Source organism: Trachemys scripta, chromosome 2, assembly GCF_013100865.1.
Source record: "Trachemys scripta elegans isolate TJP31775 chromosome 2, CAS_Tse_1.0, whole genome shotgun sequence".
In the NCBI taxonomy this organism is placed as follows: Eukaryota; Metazoa; Chordata; order Testudines; family Emydidae; genus Trachemys; species Trachemys scripta.
The window spans coordinates 127,059,405-127,075,401 of NC_048299.1; the positions used below are offsets into that span (position 1 = coordinate 127,059,405).

Here is a 15,997-nt window from a genome sequence, read left to right on the forward strand (position 1 = left end):
TGTAAAATATGTCTTTTAAAGCAGTGGTTGTCAAAGCTGGTCCGCCGCTTGTTCAGGGAAAACCCCTGGTGGGCCGGGACGGTTTGTTTACCGGCCGCATCCGCAGGTTCGGCTGATCGCGGCTCCCACTGGCCGCAGTTCGCCGCTCCAGGCCAATGGGGGCGGCGGGAAGCAGCGGCCAGCACATCCCTCGGACCGCGCCACTTCTCGCCACAAACAAACCGGCCCAGCCTGCCAGGGGCTTTCCCTGAACAAGTGGCAGACCAGCTTTGAGAACCACTGTTTTAAAGCAAATTTAAAATAACCTTTTTAATTTTTGTTTTGTCATTTTAGATTAAATTTCATTGCTGATATAAACTACCCTATTCTATGAGAAAAAAATATTTCAAGTTCATTACTGATTTTATATCTAAATGGAGAAGTAAAACAAAAAAGATGTTAACTGTATATGCTGCCACAGGGATTACAATGAAGTATTTTATTCAGTGGGGCTATTTCTTCCCTCACACCCACTGTAAATCAGGAGCAATTTCTCTGAAGTCAGTGGAGTCACAATGGTATAAAACGAGGGGAAAGGGAGAGAAAAACCAGACTCAGTATTTGCATAAAAGAAAATGTCTAATTTTCTTTGGAAAGTTTGTAGTTTTCTAAATAATAAAAATATGACTCTAATCTTGAAACACTGAACCCTGAATTGTGATTATTTCTAAAACATTCTAATATTTTACTCTATTTTTATAGAGACTAACATTTTTAGTTATTTTATCAAATTTATGTTTCTATACCACTCACTGTGAGCCATATGTTCCCTTTTGTAGAAAAAAGGCAAGAAATGGGACAGAAGTGCAAAGCAAAAATATCTGTCAGCAAGCTCACATACAGCCTGATGGACCTACAAAAAAACCTAATGTGCAGCTCACATACAGCCTGATGGACCTCAAAAAAACCTAATGTGCAACAAACCAGAGGAGGCATGGCTTTGACAACCCACTGTAAAAGACAACAATGTGTAGATCCTGTGCTGTGGACAACAGGGATGTCAAGATTTGAGTTTTTGCTTCTGTTTTAACTCAAGTTCCTTGACTGTCAACTAACCTGAGTAAGCTAACAGTTTTGTAAATACTAGTCCAACACACTCCACAAACGAGCTGAAGAGGTGTTGTTTGTTTGTTTGTTTGTGTACTGCTGCCTCAACTGTAGATTAAATAAATTTGAACTTTGGCACAGCACAATCCCTAGATTGCAGATGCACCTTACTGTGACTGTTTTAATTTTCCTATGTATTAAGTATCAAAAATAAGTTATTTAATCATGCACACTGGATCATTATATAATCTAACAATCAACGGGTTATCTAAGTGCAGTATATGTGTGTGTGTGTGTGTATATATATATATATATATTTGGAAGAAGGCAGGACTGTGAAAGATTCCAGTCTTCCTTGAAGCAACACACAAAATGCATGCATGCATGAATGAAACAAGGCAAGATCTCCTGCCTCAGTAATTTTTCTCTTTGTATAGTTACTTCTGAGGGTATTCTGTGCCAAAAAATTTAAAATTCTGTGCACAATATTTTAAAATTCTGCAGAATTCCGCAAATGTTATTTGTCAAATAAATGTGGAGGCTCCATCATGGCACTGAGGAGCACAGGCCACTGGCTGCACAAAGGTGGGAGATCTGTGTGCAGCTCCTCCCCCCAGGACATGGATTCAGTGGTAAGGCTGCACCCAACCCTGACATAGCACAAGGACTGGACCTGCCCTAGAAATACCCCAGGGCCCTGCCTCTCCATGCCAGGTGCACAAGGTGTGGGCAGACAGGCTCAGCAAGACAGGATCCAAGTGTGGAGGGTCTGAGTGTGGGGCAGGGGTTGGCAACCTTCGGCACATGGCCCATCAGGGTAATCCACTGATGTACCTGAAACATTTTGTTTACATTGACCGTCCACAGGCACGGCCCCCCGAGAGCTCACAGGGGCCGCAGTTCGCCGTTCCTGGCCAATGGGAGCTGCGGGAAGTGGCGGCCAGCATGTCTCTGTGGCGTGCGCTGCTTCCCATGGCTCCTATTGGCTGGCAACGGTGAAGCGCGGCCACTGGGAGCTGCGGGAGGCTGTGCCTGTGGACAGTCAATGTAAACAAACTGTCTCACGGCCTGCCAACAGATTATCCTGACAGGCCGCGTGTGGTCCGCAGGCCACAGGTTGCCACTGGCCTAAGGGGTTTCCAGGTCCTAGATCTCGGTTCTATTTCTTCCTCTGCAACAGACTTCTGTGAACCTGGGTCAGATTATGGCCAAATTTTCACAGGCATTGAGCACTCACTGCTCCATTGAACTTCCATGAGCCAACACTTCTGAAAATTAAGTAATCAGTTTCTGGGTTTCAGTTTTCCAGTTGTAAAACTGGGATAATATTTATAGAGGTATTGTGAAGATAAATCCATTAATGGGTATGGGGCAATCAGATAGTCCTGTGATGAATGCTATTGGAAAACCAATACATAATTAAAAAAGAATATTATTTAAGGCAAGGTTTGGAAAATGTGCAGTGTATGAAGTCTCAGGCCACATGCTGAATGATGAGAATAAAAATGAATATCAAACAGCCGCCTCATTCACTGATCATTTCCCCTCCTGCTCAGCAACTGAGGCAGGAGTCCTGTGCTACACTTCACAACCCAATTATTCTTTTAATACCAGAGTTGTTATGTCTGGATATAAGTATGATTCCACGCAAAAGTTATATTGTACAAGAATGCTAGCTTCTTTCATTGGCATTTAACAGTATTAACTAAGTGGCATTCTCCAGTAATAACCAGATACTACAAGAATTTAAATTAAGCAACAAAGGGTTTTACATTTCTCTGAATCCCTTCTAAGGGCTTTATCTTATACTCATTGCGTAACCCAAACTTCCATGCACGCAATGGGATAAGCGAGAAATGCAGGATTGGGTCCTAACATAATAAAAAAAAGCCTGACAACTTGTTCTAAAGCAAAAAGTCAGTTTTGCAGATATTTTTAATTTTGCTTCACTTCTTCTGTCAATTCTAAATGGAAGCTTCTGATTTGGGTAGAGACATAAATCTCCAGTGTCTGATTGATACAACAAAGAAAAACATGTCAGAAATTTGTTCAATACTGAAATTCTTAATGTAAGTTATTAATATTTCTACATGTTTTAGACTATTTTGGCTCTAACGCTTGTGCGTTCTGATTCCTTAGTGCATTAAGTACCTCTACTGATTTGATATCTATTTGTGGATTCCCAAATATAGAGCTATTTTACATAGCTGAGAGGACACTCTGCAAATAGGACTTGTACACTAACTTGTAACATGGATGATCATTCATTATTACATTACAGATGAATCAGTGATATTGACAGCTTTGTTTTTCTGGTATGCTGAAGCTTTATGATTCATATCTGTATGTCTACAGTGTATGAGTATCTTGCATATATATAATATGAGAAAGAGAGAAAGAAAGACAGAGAACGCATTTGGTTCTGGTTTGCTTCAGTTCCAAAAATGTAAATGTTCCATTATTTTCACGAGGAAGATGCCTTGCAGCCCTTTTTAAGACTCACACAAAATTTTATCAGGAGAAAGCAATTAGATTAGTTATCTGAAAACAATCAGATTTCTTTAAAGAAGGGATTTAAAAGCTTGATGAAAACATCACCACAAGAGACAAAAATACTAAAACCACAAAACATATAGTCCCAATGCTAAGATTTTTCTGCCTGAGATTTTTTGGGGGGGCGGGGAGGGGGAGGAAGTAGAGGGGATTGCCTTTTTTATCTGCAACAATGCCTTTTGCAATTTGTATCAGGCATTTTTTCAAGTTACAAATACAGTATAAACTTTTCTAGCATTACCAATAAAATTTAGAGATTTAGTACTGAAGTAAAACACCATCCATAAAAGACAATTTTACAAATTATTTCCACCTACCCGTGCTAGTGCGATAAGTTCCTGTATGTGCTGGTTGCAGAGGGTCCCCCTGACTCTGGCTGAGACTCCTCATAGGGGGCTTCTGATACACTCTATCTTCGTAAATAGGATCTATATGGTGCTCTGGAGACTGCAGCGCCCTTAATTCGGAGCCAAGGTGGCTGTGCTGACTGCTGTAAGATGCCCGAGACCCAGCTGCAAACAGATTTATACAGGAAATTTAAGAGAGAAAATCCTCCATGAAACAGGATCCAAATTGACGAAAAGCATATTTGAAGACAACTCTTGTTTTTAACAAAAACAAAACAAAGAATTTTTAAAATGCAAAGAAAAATAACATGAAATGGCACCAGTGATGCAAATTAATCATCTTATCGGCATCACCCAACTGTCTGCTTTTGCTTCAAAACCTGATTTCCTAAAAAGGCAGAAGATATTTCAGAGATAAATAAATACTGTACAGGGCCAATAAAAATAATTTTCTCACACAGGGACTAACAAACATGGCAAGTTGCCTTATCCAGGGGAACCCTATTGAAGGGCTTAACTGCCAAATTAGAAATATGAGGAGGAAAGCCAGAACTAGCCCCACGTGCTGTGTCCACATGGTAAATCTACAAATGAAATAAGTTAAAGCTGATGAATAAATGTGTTGTTCACATCATCAAAGCAGACCTTCTCACTGCTTCACGTGAAGTATGACAGAGCAGATATGCCTCATGAGCACTTTTGTCCTAGACTGTGTAGAAACCAGACTGCTAGGGCTTTTCACAGACTAAGTCCTCTGGGGATGAATAAATTAAACATATCTTCAGGAAATACAATATTTTAAAGATGTAGTTAGAAATATTTTTTAAAAAAGATGAATCTGCATTTTACAAGACTGAAGAGTTTATCCCTATTTTTCTTATTCTAATAATAAAAAGTAATATTTTACTATGAGGTTATTAACAGAGAAACTTGTAAACTTCCAGATTTGGCAATTAGCTTAAACATTTGTTTCACTTTTTAACATAAGTATCTTGGTTATGTTTATCTGCTTTGTGATCTATTTCCAAGAATGAAATTGGGGGAAGCCATACAAAAGTAAAACATACAAAAGGTAAACAGTATTTTCATTTTGCTAAATATTATAATGCAAGGCGCAAAAATAAATACCCAACAGTTCTGAGATGAAAGCACATTCTCTAGAGTTGGGAAGCTGTTGAAGGTTTAGAGACAACACAGAACAGATTTTTTAGAGGGGGAAAGAAAGAAAGAAAGAAAGAAAGAAAGAAAGAAAGAAAGAAAGATCAATAATTGATCAGTAGATAATCGATCAATCAATCCAGTATGTGATTTGTTATCACCACAGCCATTGACAAGAACTCATGTTACCTTCTGCTGTTCTGGATACCTTACCAAGAATTCCAAAGATGACTTTATTTGCAACTACTGTAGATATCAGGAAGTGGTCACGATTACCACAGATGGAGAAAACAGCAATGCATTGTGGGCCAAATTTTCAAAAGTCTCAAACCCAAATTCTTTGGACCTGATTCTCAGAGGAGATTAACACCTCCAGAAAGGTTCACCATCCTGCTGATTGGGCGTAAAAATGCTAACATGTTCTTGATGACTTCCAAGTTTTTGTATGAACAATTTTGCTTTCTGTTTAATTCCATTTGTGTTGAAAAAAATATGTGAAAAATTGAGGGCAACATTTTAGAAGCCATTTATCAAACTTTCTCCCTATAAGTCTTTTGGTCAGAAAGAATGTGATCTCTGAAAGAAATAAATTAACTACTTAAGAATTATAAATGGTGTCCTTTCTTTCACTAATTTACAAATGAGTGCTGCTGTTGAGAGTGATGTGATGGATTCAGTCCTCAGTCCTGCTTCCACTGAAATCACTGGGAACTTTTCCACTAACTTGAGTGGCAGCATATCTTAATCTTTTTAATACATTTTAAAATGGTTATGCTACTAATTTTGTATCAGAAGGCATAATTCAACTCCTCTTTTATATAACACTAAAAATTTTCTCTTAAGGACCTAAAATCCTGATTCTACAATCCCTTATATATTTGTTTAATTTTAAAAACCACATAATCCCTTTTTATTATTATTTTCATTATAGTATTGTCAAGAGCAGAGGTCGGCAACTTTCGCCACGCAGCCTATCAAGGTAATCTGCTGGTGGGCCACGAGACATTTTGTTTACATTGACCATCTGCAGGCATGGCCCCTCTGTAGCTCCCAGTGGCCATGGTTCGCCGTTCCCGGTCAATTGGAACTGCGGGAAGCAGCGCGTGCCACAGGGATGTGCTGTCCACTGCTTCCTGCAGCTCCCATTGGCCGGGAACAAAGTGAACCGTGACCACTGGGAGCTGCAGGGGGCTGTGCTTGCGGACGGTCATTGTAAACAAAATGTCTCGTGGCCCACCAGCAGATTACCTTTATGGGCCACATGCCGAAGGTTGCCAACCCCTGACCTAGAGGGCCATCTGAGTTTAGAGCTCCCTTGGGCTAGGCACAGTACAAACACATAGCAAGTGACAGCTCCCGCCCCAAAAGAATTAACAATCTAAATAAACAAGACAGACAAGGGATGGGCGTGGAAACAGACTCAGAGAGCTGAAGTGACTCACCCTAGGTCACACAGCAGATAAGTGACAGAGCTGGGAAGCCCCTGAAATTACTTGGACTATCTATGTACTTGAAGAACCTGCGCTAGTGTTTTCAGGATTGGGTTCTAAGTAGTGAATAGTGATTCTTTCCCCCATAATTTTGGGGTTACCTGCTAAAGATTCTCAAATAAGACAAAAAGTCAGTAAAATATGTAATAAACATTTTGAAAAATAGAAACCTCAACACAACATAACAGATATTATATTTTAGAGATCAGGTTTATCACTTTATTAGAATTTGTACTTTCACATCAGTTACTTTCATTTCTCTTCATAGATGGTGAGAATTCAAATAAATATAAACAGTTACATTTTATTATCCTTCCTGACAGATTTGCAGCTTTTCTGTTGATGAGTTACTTAATGAAAATACAGAATAATGTTATGTACAGTGTACATCATTTTGCATAATTTGATAATTATCAGTGCACAATTTGGTTGATATAAATGAGTATCAAGCACAGCACTTGTCAAGATGTGTACTTGTATAAATCAAGAAATGTGTACTTTCAACTGATATGAGCCTTTAACATGTGCAGTAGCAACATGGAACATGATTCATTCCTATGAGATGATGTGTGATTTTGCCACTTTCACTCTAAATAATCAAGTGCCAATATTTGAACAGGAAATAATGGAAACTAGCAGCAGACTGACTGACTCATGGCCTTTTGCCAAAACACTAAAGCTTTATTGTGAGACAAAAAGGCAGAACATTCATTTCAGCACTTTAGCCTTGCAAAAAGGACTGTTTTAGAGAAAGAAAGAGAGAAATTTGCTAATATTTCTATACTTGTTGGCCTATTAGCATTTTCATTATCCAGTTCCTATTTTCAAGTTTTGTTTTATTTTTTATAATTCTGACCTAGGTTTAATTTGTCAAACAAATTCTAAGTGTGGGAGCAACATGATTTTACCTCACATTTTACTTTAAATCTGACAAAAATAATAAAATAATCAGCTAGCCAAAAACTATCAGAATAGGGAAAAACAGACACTGATTTCTGAAGCATGTATTCCACCCATCAAAAAGTCTATATGTATGATTTTCAGAGAAGCTGAGAGTTAATGAGAGCCACAGGTGGCTCAACATCTCTGAAAATCAGCTCCCAGATTTTGATATTGTATTTCTGGAGACTTTTAGGACCAAAACACTCCCCTCAGAAAAAGGCCACAAAAATTGTTATTTCAGTCTCATTAAATTTCTATTGCCTGTTCCAATCTAGGGGGATGGGTTTCAGGTTCTACAGAGCCTTTAAATTGTACAGAGCTCAGGGATCTAGAAGTAAATCCCATGGACCCCAGCTCAATAGTGCTCCCCTGATCCTCATAGGACAGTGGCATTTATTAAAACATATTTCTGGATTGCTACAGGTTATTTGTTGTCCAATAGAACAGAGTTAGCACCTCCAATCACAGACAGAAACATACAGGAAACCTGTGCAATTGGCAAAGAACAGGTATAGTATGCTCCCTGGTGCTAACCGGACAAAGTAGGCAGATGGCTGCATTCTGCAACAGCTGAAGCTTCAAGGATGATGTTTAAGGGTCAGTCTAGACCAGTGTTTCTTAACTTTTTTGATACCAGGGACTGGCTTGTTGCCTTTCTAAACTGCATCAGGGAAATCTCAGGGACCGGCACCGGTCCACAGACCGGTCATTGAGAAACAGTGTTCTAGACATCATATTCAGTAATCCAGTGTAGAGGACAAAATGTCTGGAAAAGTGTCAAGGTCATGAGATAAGAAAAGCAGACACAAATATCTTACCAGGTATAGAGGGGTGGAAAAAAACATTTTTGGTCACTGAGGCCAATTTGGACTCTAATTCCAATGGGGATCCCATTGTACCCTAAAGATCCTTCCCCTAAATCTAACATCATCGCTGTTGTGTTTGAATCAAACTTCCAGTAACTCACAATTATCCAAATCCCAATCTCAGCAAACAAGACACAGAGCAATGTGTCATGTGTATACTGATGAACAGTTTCCATATGAGGAGAAATTACTAAGACTAGGAATTTTCAGCTTGGAAAAGGTATGACTAAGGGGGATATGATAGAAGTCTATAAAATCATGACTGGTGTGGAGAAAGTAAATAAGGAAGTGTTATTTAATCCTTCTCATAACACAAGAACTAGGGGTCACCAAATTAAATTAATAGGCAGCAGGTTTAAAACAAAAAAAAGGAAGTATTTCTTCACACAACGCACAGTGAACCTGTGGAACTCTTTGTCAGAGGATGTAGTGAAGGCCAAGACTATAACAGGGCTCAAAAAAGAACTAGATAAGTTCATGGAGGATAGGTCCATCAATGGCTATTAGCCAGGATGAGCAGGGATGGTGTCCCTAACCTCTGTTTGCCAGAAACTGGGAATGGGCGACAGGGGATGGATCAGTTGATGAGTACCTGTTCTGTTCATTATCTCTGAAGCACCTGGCATTGGCCACTGTCGGAAGACAGGATACCGGGTTAGATGGACCTTTGGTCTGACCCAGTATAGCCATTCTTATGATGCCAAAGGCAACTTACTATCTGCCCTAACTGCCTCAGCAAAATGCTGGAAAGAAAAGCTGACAGAATAGAACACTAACCCTAGTAATACTGACAAGGAAGGGAAGATAAAGACCAGCTATATTTCCAGTCATGTCTATGCTATACAGAAAAGGGTTTGAGCATCATCAATTATAAATCAAAGATTCTAAAAACTTAATTAGCCACATATCATACCTACAGGGCATAGATAAACCAAGGCACCAACATCAATCCATATATTTTGCATATATTAAAGTTGCTTAATCTTCTCAGCCATGAGAATGGCCATAGCTGAGGTTCCAAGCAAGACTGTCCCAGACAAGGTGCAAGATCCTTCTTCTAAAGAAAGGCAAACTCTCTCTCCCTTTCTCCACCTTGGATATACTCAACTATGTTGAGTATGTATGTATGTATGATATGTATGTGGAGGGAGAGAACAATAAACAACCTCTCCAAACACCACCCTGCCTTACCTGGCTTGGAAGTCGTTATACTCTCTAGTTCCCCTAGTATCAAGGCAAGGAGTAACAACCTCCCACAAAACCACCTTCTCAAGCTAGTAGGTCTCTCACTTCTATCTGAATGAAAATAATTATTTTAGGCCAATACCATTCCCATTGTCCCTTGCCACAAGACTAATCAGTTAAACCTAAACTGAACACAAAACTCCTCCATACTGAACGATTGTAACCCATCTGATACCAAATCTTGTTCCTCCACTGTATCAATGCCCTTAGTGCTCCATCCTCATAACTTCATACCAATCTACCTCACCGTCCAACCATTCTTCTCATTTATCCACCTCTGAATCTGCTTTCTCCCAATATATGTGATATATTACAACCTACAAAGGTCACATCACAGCAAAAATCCACTAGTTTTAAGGTTTTTTAAAACGAGTGAGTCATTTGATGTTTATCTGTTCTGTTCATTCCCTCTGAAGCACCTGGCATTGGCCACTGTTGGAAGACAGGATACTGGGCTAGATGGACCTTTAATCTGACCCAGTATGGCTGTTCTTATATTTTTATAGCAGACAACCAATCAACATGATTTTTCTGTGTGATGCTGTGGCAAAACAGACTAATCTGATGCTTGTATGTTTTAGCAGGGGAGTAGGGTTTAGGAGTAGGGATGTGATTTTTACCTCTGTATAGGACATTGGTTAGACCGTTACTCAAATACTGCATTCAGTTTTGGTGTCCACATGTTCAAAAAGCAACAGAGGGTCCTGTGGCACCTTTAAGACTAACAGAAGTATTGGCTCATAAGCTTTCGTGGGTGAATGCCCACTTCATCAGACGCAGATGCCTTTGGCATCATAAGAATGGCTATACTGGGTCAGACCAAAGGTCCGTCTAGCCCAGTATCCTGTCTTCCTTTTGTTTGTTTTAAACCTGCTGCCTATTAATTTAATTTGGTGACCACTAGTTCTTCTGTTATGAGAAGGATTAAATAACCCTTCCTTATTTACTTTCTCCACACCAGTCATGATTTTATAGACCTCTATTGTATCCCCCTTAGTCATCTCTTTTCCCATCTGAAAAGACCCAGTCTTATTAATCTGTCCTCATATGGAAGCTGTTCCTTACCCCTAATCATTTTTATTGCCCTTTTCTGTTCCTTTTCCAATTCCAATGTATCTTTTTGGAGCTGGAGTGACCACATCTGCACGCAGGATTCAAGATGTGGGCATACCATGGATTTATATAGAGGCAATATGCTATCTTCTGTCTTATCTATCACTTTCCTAATGATTCCAAACATTCTGTTAGCTTTTTTTACTGCCACTGCAGATTGAGCACATGTTTTCAGAGAACTATGCACGACTCCAAGATATCTTTCTTGAGTAGTGACAGCCAATTTAGACACCATCATTTTGTGTGTATATTTGGGATTATGTTTTCCAGTGTGCATTACTTAGCATTAATCAACATTTAATTTCATCTGGCATTTTATAGCCCAGTCACCCAGTTTTGTGAGATCACTTTGTAACTCTTCGCAGTCAGCTTTGTATTTAACTATCATGAGTAATATATCATCTGCAGACTTTGCCACTCACTATTTACCCCTTTTTTAGATCATTTATGAAGTGTCTGAAAGTAAAAAGTGAGGAAAAAAACAAAAGAAAATCCCTAGATATTCATTCTATTGCATTAGGGGAAGGGATAGCTCAGTGGTTTGAGCATTGGCCTGCTAAACCCAGGGTTGTGAGTTCAATCCTTAAGAGAGCCACTTGTGGATCTGGGGCAAAATCAGTACTTGGTCCTGCTAGTGAAGGCAGGGGGCTGGACTCGATGACCTTTCAAGGGTTCCTTCCAGTTCTAGGAGATGGGATATCTCCATTAATTATATTATTATTCCGTGGAAAAAAAGGGGGGGAATGGGGAAAAAAATCCAAAATGTCAGGTTATTGGGTTTTGAAAATTGAAATGAAAATTTCAATAAACTGAAAACAAAAGGAAATTTTAATGTTTAGAAGTTACTATAAAAATAGTGGGAAATGAATGTCTCCCCCCTCCCCCCCAAAAAAATAATTTTTGACAGAGAACATTTTTTGGTTGAAAAATTTAAATCAAATCGACTAAATATCTATTTACTAGACAAAGGAGCAATTACAGTCTGTGTATATTATATACATTTCAATAAATTGCCAAAATACATATGTCTAATTGTAATTAAAAAAATACTTTAAAGCTAGATCTTAATCTCTCTAGTTCATCAGGTGAATATGACCACCGATAGAACCTTATATATCACATTACTTCTTTATTCCCCCCGTGAAATTCTCCTGTTTCAGCCACCAATCATCCAATTGGATAGGGCTCTTAGACATCCAAGGTTACGCTCTGAACAGCTAGAGTTGAGCAAAGGAATGCACTCCCCTCCTCTCTAGGTCTAAGAGCTCAGTACAGCCACTGGTCCTGAGGAGAACATTAGGGGTTGTGCTATGTCCATACTATTTTAGGTATTAGGTATGTGATAGATAAAATATGTGGGTGGAAGTGAGACAGTGGTTTGAAACCTAAGCATTCTGTGAGGTCTCATTTGGTTCTAGGAGCCATCCTGGATGGTGGCAGAGAGACCAGACTTGGACACTGGACTCCATGAGTTATAAAAAGGAAGCCTGAACTAGATTATGAAATGAGACTTGCCAGGACTTAAATAGGACAGTGGATCCTGCCAGCTTATTAGTGCCTGAGTTATTCATAGGTTTTAATAATAAAGTACAAGTTTGTTGACTGGAGTCTGGAGTGCAGCTGTGGTGAAGGGGGATTTCTGCAGTGGCCTTTGAAAAATACCTACCATACCTAACTGAGACCCCAATTCATCGGGATAGGGTCCTTGTAACGAGTGAGGAGAGGCAGTGACGCCCTGTGGTAAAATTTCCAAGTGAGAAACTTGGTGGTGGCAGCAGGTAACCAACACTGTGCCATAGGAAACCCATGAAAGATACACACATGAATCATCACCAAAAAGTAGGATAAACTATGCATTTGAAGGGTTAGCAGCAGGCCTCAATTCCAAATTCTTGCTCCAACAACAAACCTCCATTCACCGAAGTGGCAGGTTCACCAGGTGTATAATACGGGAACCCCATTAATGAGATATGATTTGGCTCAAAGCTGGTCGCTTTAACCACACACACCATCTGACACATGTTTCTCAATAACAGGTTTACTGAGTGCAACACTTAGGTAAACACCACACACAGATCTACTCAGCTGCTGACTGGCTACATGTGATTTTCATAATGTTTCAGATGACTCAAAGTTCCAAGTGCCAAACTTAGCACCGTGTGATGTAATGCAGTCTGGAAAATTGGGTTCATAAGGCAATGACTGGAACTCCTTTGATCTGCATTTGTAAGGTTTTCATGAGACATAGAGTATGGTTAATATTATTCATTTAATGTGTATGGATAATTCAATATAAGTTGTAACAGTAGATGTCCCATTACAGTATGCCCATAGGTGAAGTGACACAATGGCTCATACACAAAATTAAAAAGGACTGCCGTTTTTTCTAGCTTTGGAATGCAGTATGCTCTTCAGTGTAGTGAAATATGTCACACTGGGAATTTTGACCTAAATGGCATCCTACAGCTGAAAATTCATTGACATGCCTATTTATTCTCTGAGAAGCATGTCATGAAATGCTACTGTCCTTACAAAAAAAGTGTACAATACATGTGTGAAAGTGGAATGAATTATATTGCAAAAATAGAATGGATTAAAGAAATGCTGTATGTACCTTTAAGCAGAAATAAGGAATGTTGAAATACAGCTGTTAGGAAAAGAAACATTAAGGCATAAACAAAGAGTCCACTTAAGCTAATGGTGGAGCATTAACCAGAGATCTGTAAAAGTTAGTAAGGAAATTGAATATGTATGTCTAGCCTCAGGCAAACTTGTCAGTTCTGCTTTCTTTGTCCTCTTGTTAAGTTCGCACCCTTTTTATCTGTATAAAATAAGGTAGTGTGGGTCTTGCATGGTGCTCACATTATCTAAGTGTATTAGCAGAGCACTGTGCTAATAAACAGAGTGGTCTAACAAATTGTGAGTCCTGAATCTAACTTTGACACATGCTAGTTAAGTAAATGTATTGTTGGTCAATATGTACCTTTTGCTTGTAATGCTCAGGAGCAAGATGTGAGAAATGGGGGACTCCTATATACAGCAGAAGTCTCTTTCATTGACTGACATAGTGAAATCTTGGCTACACTTACCCGGTAGTTCGACGGCTGGAAATCGAACTTCTGGGTTCGACTTATCGCGTCTAGTCTGGATGTGATAAGTCGAACCCGGAAGTGCTCGCCGTCGACTGCGGTACTCCAGCTCGCCGAGAGGAGTACCGCGGAGTCGACGGGGGAGCCTGCCTGCCGCGTGTGGACCAAGGTAAGTTCGAACTAATTCGAACTAAGGTACTTCGAACTTCAGCTACGTTATTCACGTAGCTGAAGTTGCGTACCTTAGTTCGAATTAGGGGGGTAGTGTAGACCAAGCCTTAGTGTATAGAGAAAATTCCAAACTACTTCAATGCATTGCATTCTGGAGACTACAATTCCAGTTATAGTATATCTCAATATATAATGTTAAATTAATCGGCGAGGAAAAGGAAATTAGGTGACCTATTTCTCTGTAAAAGCTTTTCACACTAGTCCCGATCAGACATATACTATGCCAGCTCAACTTTTTTAACCCTAGAAGTTTTAACAAATGATCTTTTATTTATCTCATACTGTTGACTTCAGCTATTAAACTGGTTTCATTATATGCAGTAAAGAAATGACAATGAATACTGGTTGAGAACCAAAGAGAAGCACATAGAAGAAAAAATGTCAGCACATATATAAGTATAGAAATGGTTGAAATATGTATATGATGTACCATAATGGTGATATAATCCAGGGACAAATCCTGACTCAGACAAAATTCCCATTGACTTCAGTAGCAATTCTGGCCAAATAAGAACTGAATGAGGATATCACTCTTATTCATAGTGCACAGAGATACCACACAGCTACATTTTTTGAGATATGTCAAGGAACAGAATAATGCTCTTAATGTGCAGCACCCTGGGGACCAAGAGACCAAGGAGAGAAGAAAGCATAGTGAACCCAAGCATTCAAAATGAATACAAGTTTTAAACATTATTTACATGACAGATGGTTAAATTAACCAGTAAAACACAACAGGCCATATGGCTGAACTAGCTAATGCATGCATTGGGTGTGTCACCAAATGCCTCCAGCATACCCAAGATATGTATTAAACAGAACAAGCAATATGGTCTGTAGTGCCGCCTTCTTAAGTGGGTATCTTTTTCCCCAAATAGTATTTCTCAGCAGTTTAAATAAGTAAAAAAAATATTTCTACACCACGTATATTAGTTCTCATTTTTTAAACATATGGTACATTTGATACTTAATGTTTCCACTTTATTTATTTATTTTAAGGTTTTCAGAAGCCTTGCATTTTTTTCCGCCCTCCTTTTTGGGGGAATGCTCCTCTCACCTCTTGTACAAACTCTGACCGGACTGAAAAGCCTGATCACAAGTTAGGTTTTTGATACATGTGATTTCTGGAGGTTTTTTGCATATTGTATCCCCCTGCTCAGTTCTGGTTCATGCTGTGGTATCAGACCATAACAAAGTGAACACATGCTATAATATACAGGTTCTTGGGTTTGGAAGAGGGACTCCTGCCTGCTTGCCTCCCTCCCCGCCCAGTTTCTGTTAGATCCCCTGTGTAAAGCCTATTTACTCATGTTTTGTGTGTGGTTTGCACACAGTTGACCCCCAGTGTAGGTGGTTTGTTTTGTTTGTGGTTATAGGCTCTTTGCTGGCAAGCAAACAGTCAGACAATGATTTTTATGGCAGGAAAAATATCTTATCTATAGAACAGATGAAAAATGCATTCAGTTTGTTTTATTCTCAAGCATGATCAAAGGAGAGGTAGATTTTTGTTGAAAAGCATATGTATGCAATGTCTCAAGATGATATGATAGATACAAATTCATATAATTTTAATAAATTCTCATAAAATGTCCAGTACAGTTGATTTTGTACAGATTATCTATTGTACAGCAAGCATGGTAATGATTTTATATATGGGATATCATATGAACCTCCTCCAAACATACAGCATTATGAACTTCTTTGGTCTGAAAATCAGGTTGGAAATCTCATGAGATTAGGTTTCAAAATTTTTGAAATTTTCAATACGCTTTGGTTTTATAGCTGCACTACTGATACCGCAAAAGCAGTCTCTCTTATCGGACTTTAATACTTGCACCTCAGGTGCTAAAAAGTGAAAAAAATGTATTAGGATTTAA

At 39.1% G+C, this 15,997-nt stretch overlaps 1 protein-coding gene across 4 annotated transcripts in view; it reads right to left on the reverse strand.

Moving 5' to 3' along the window:
* CTNND2 (catenin delta 2) overlaps window positions 1–15,997 on the reverse strand; it is a 1,151,766-nt gene that overhangs the window by 408,130 nt on the left and 727,639 nt on the right. For all 4 annotated transcript variants that reach the window (XM_034761543.1, XM_034761542.1, XM_034761544.1 and 1 more), the window contains one exon: window positions 3,957–4,151. In XM_034761543.1, the coding sequence (XP_034617434.1) occupies window positions 3,957–4,151 (195 nt within the window). The remainder of the gene's footprint in view (window positions 1–3,956; window positions 4,152–15,997) is intronic.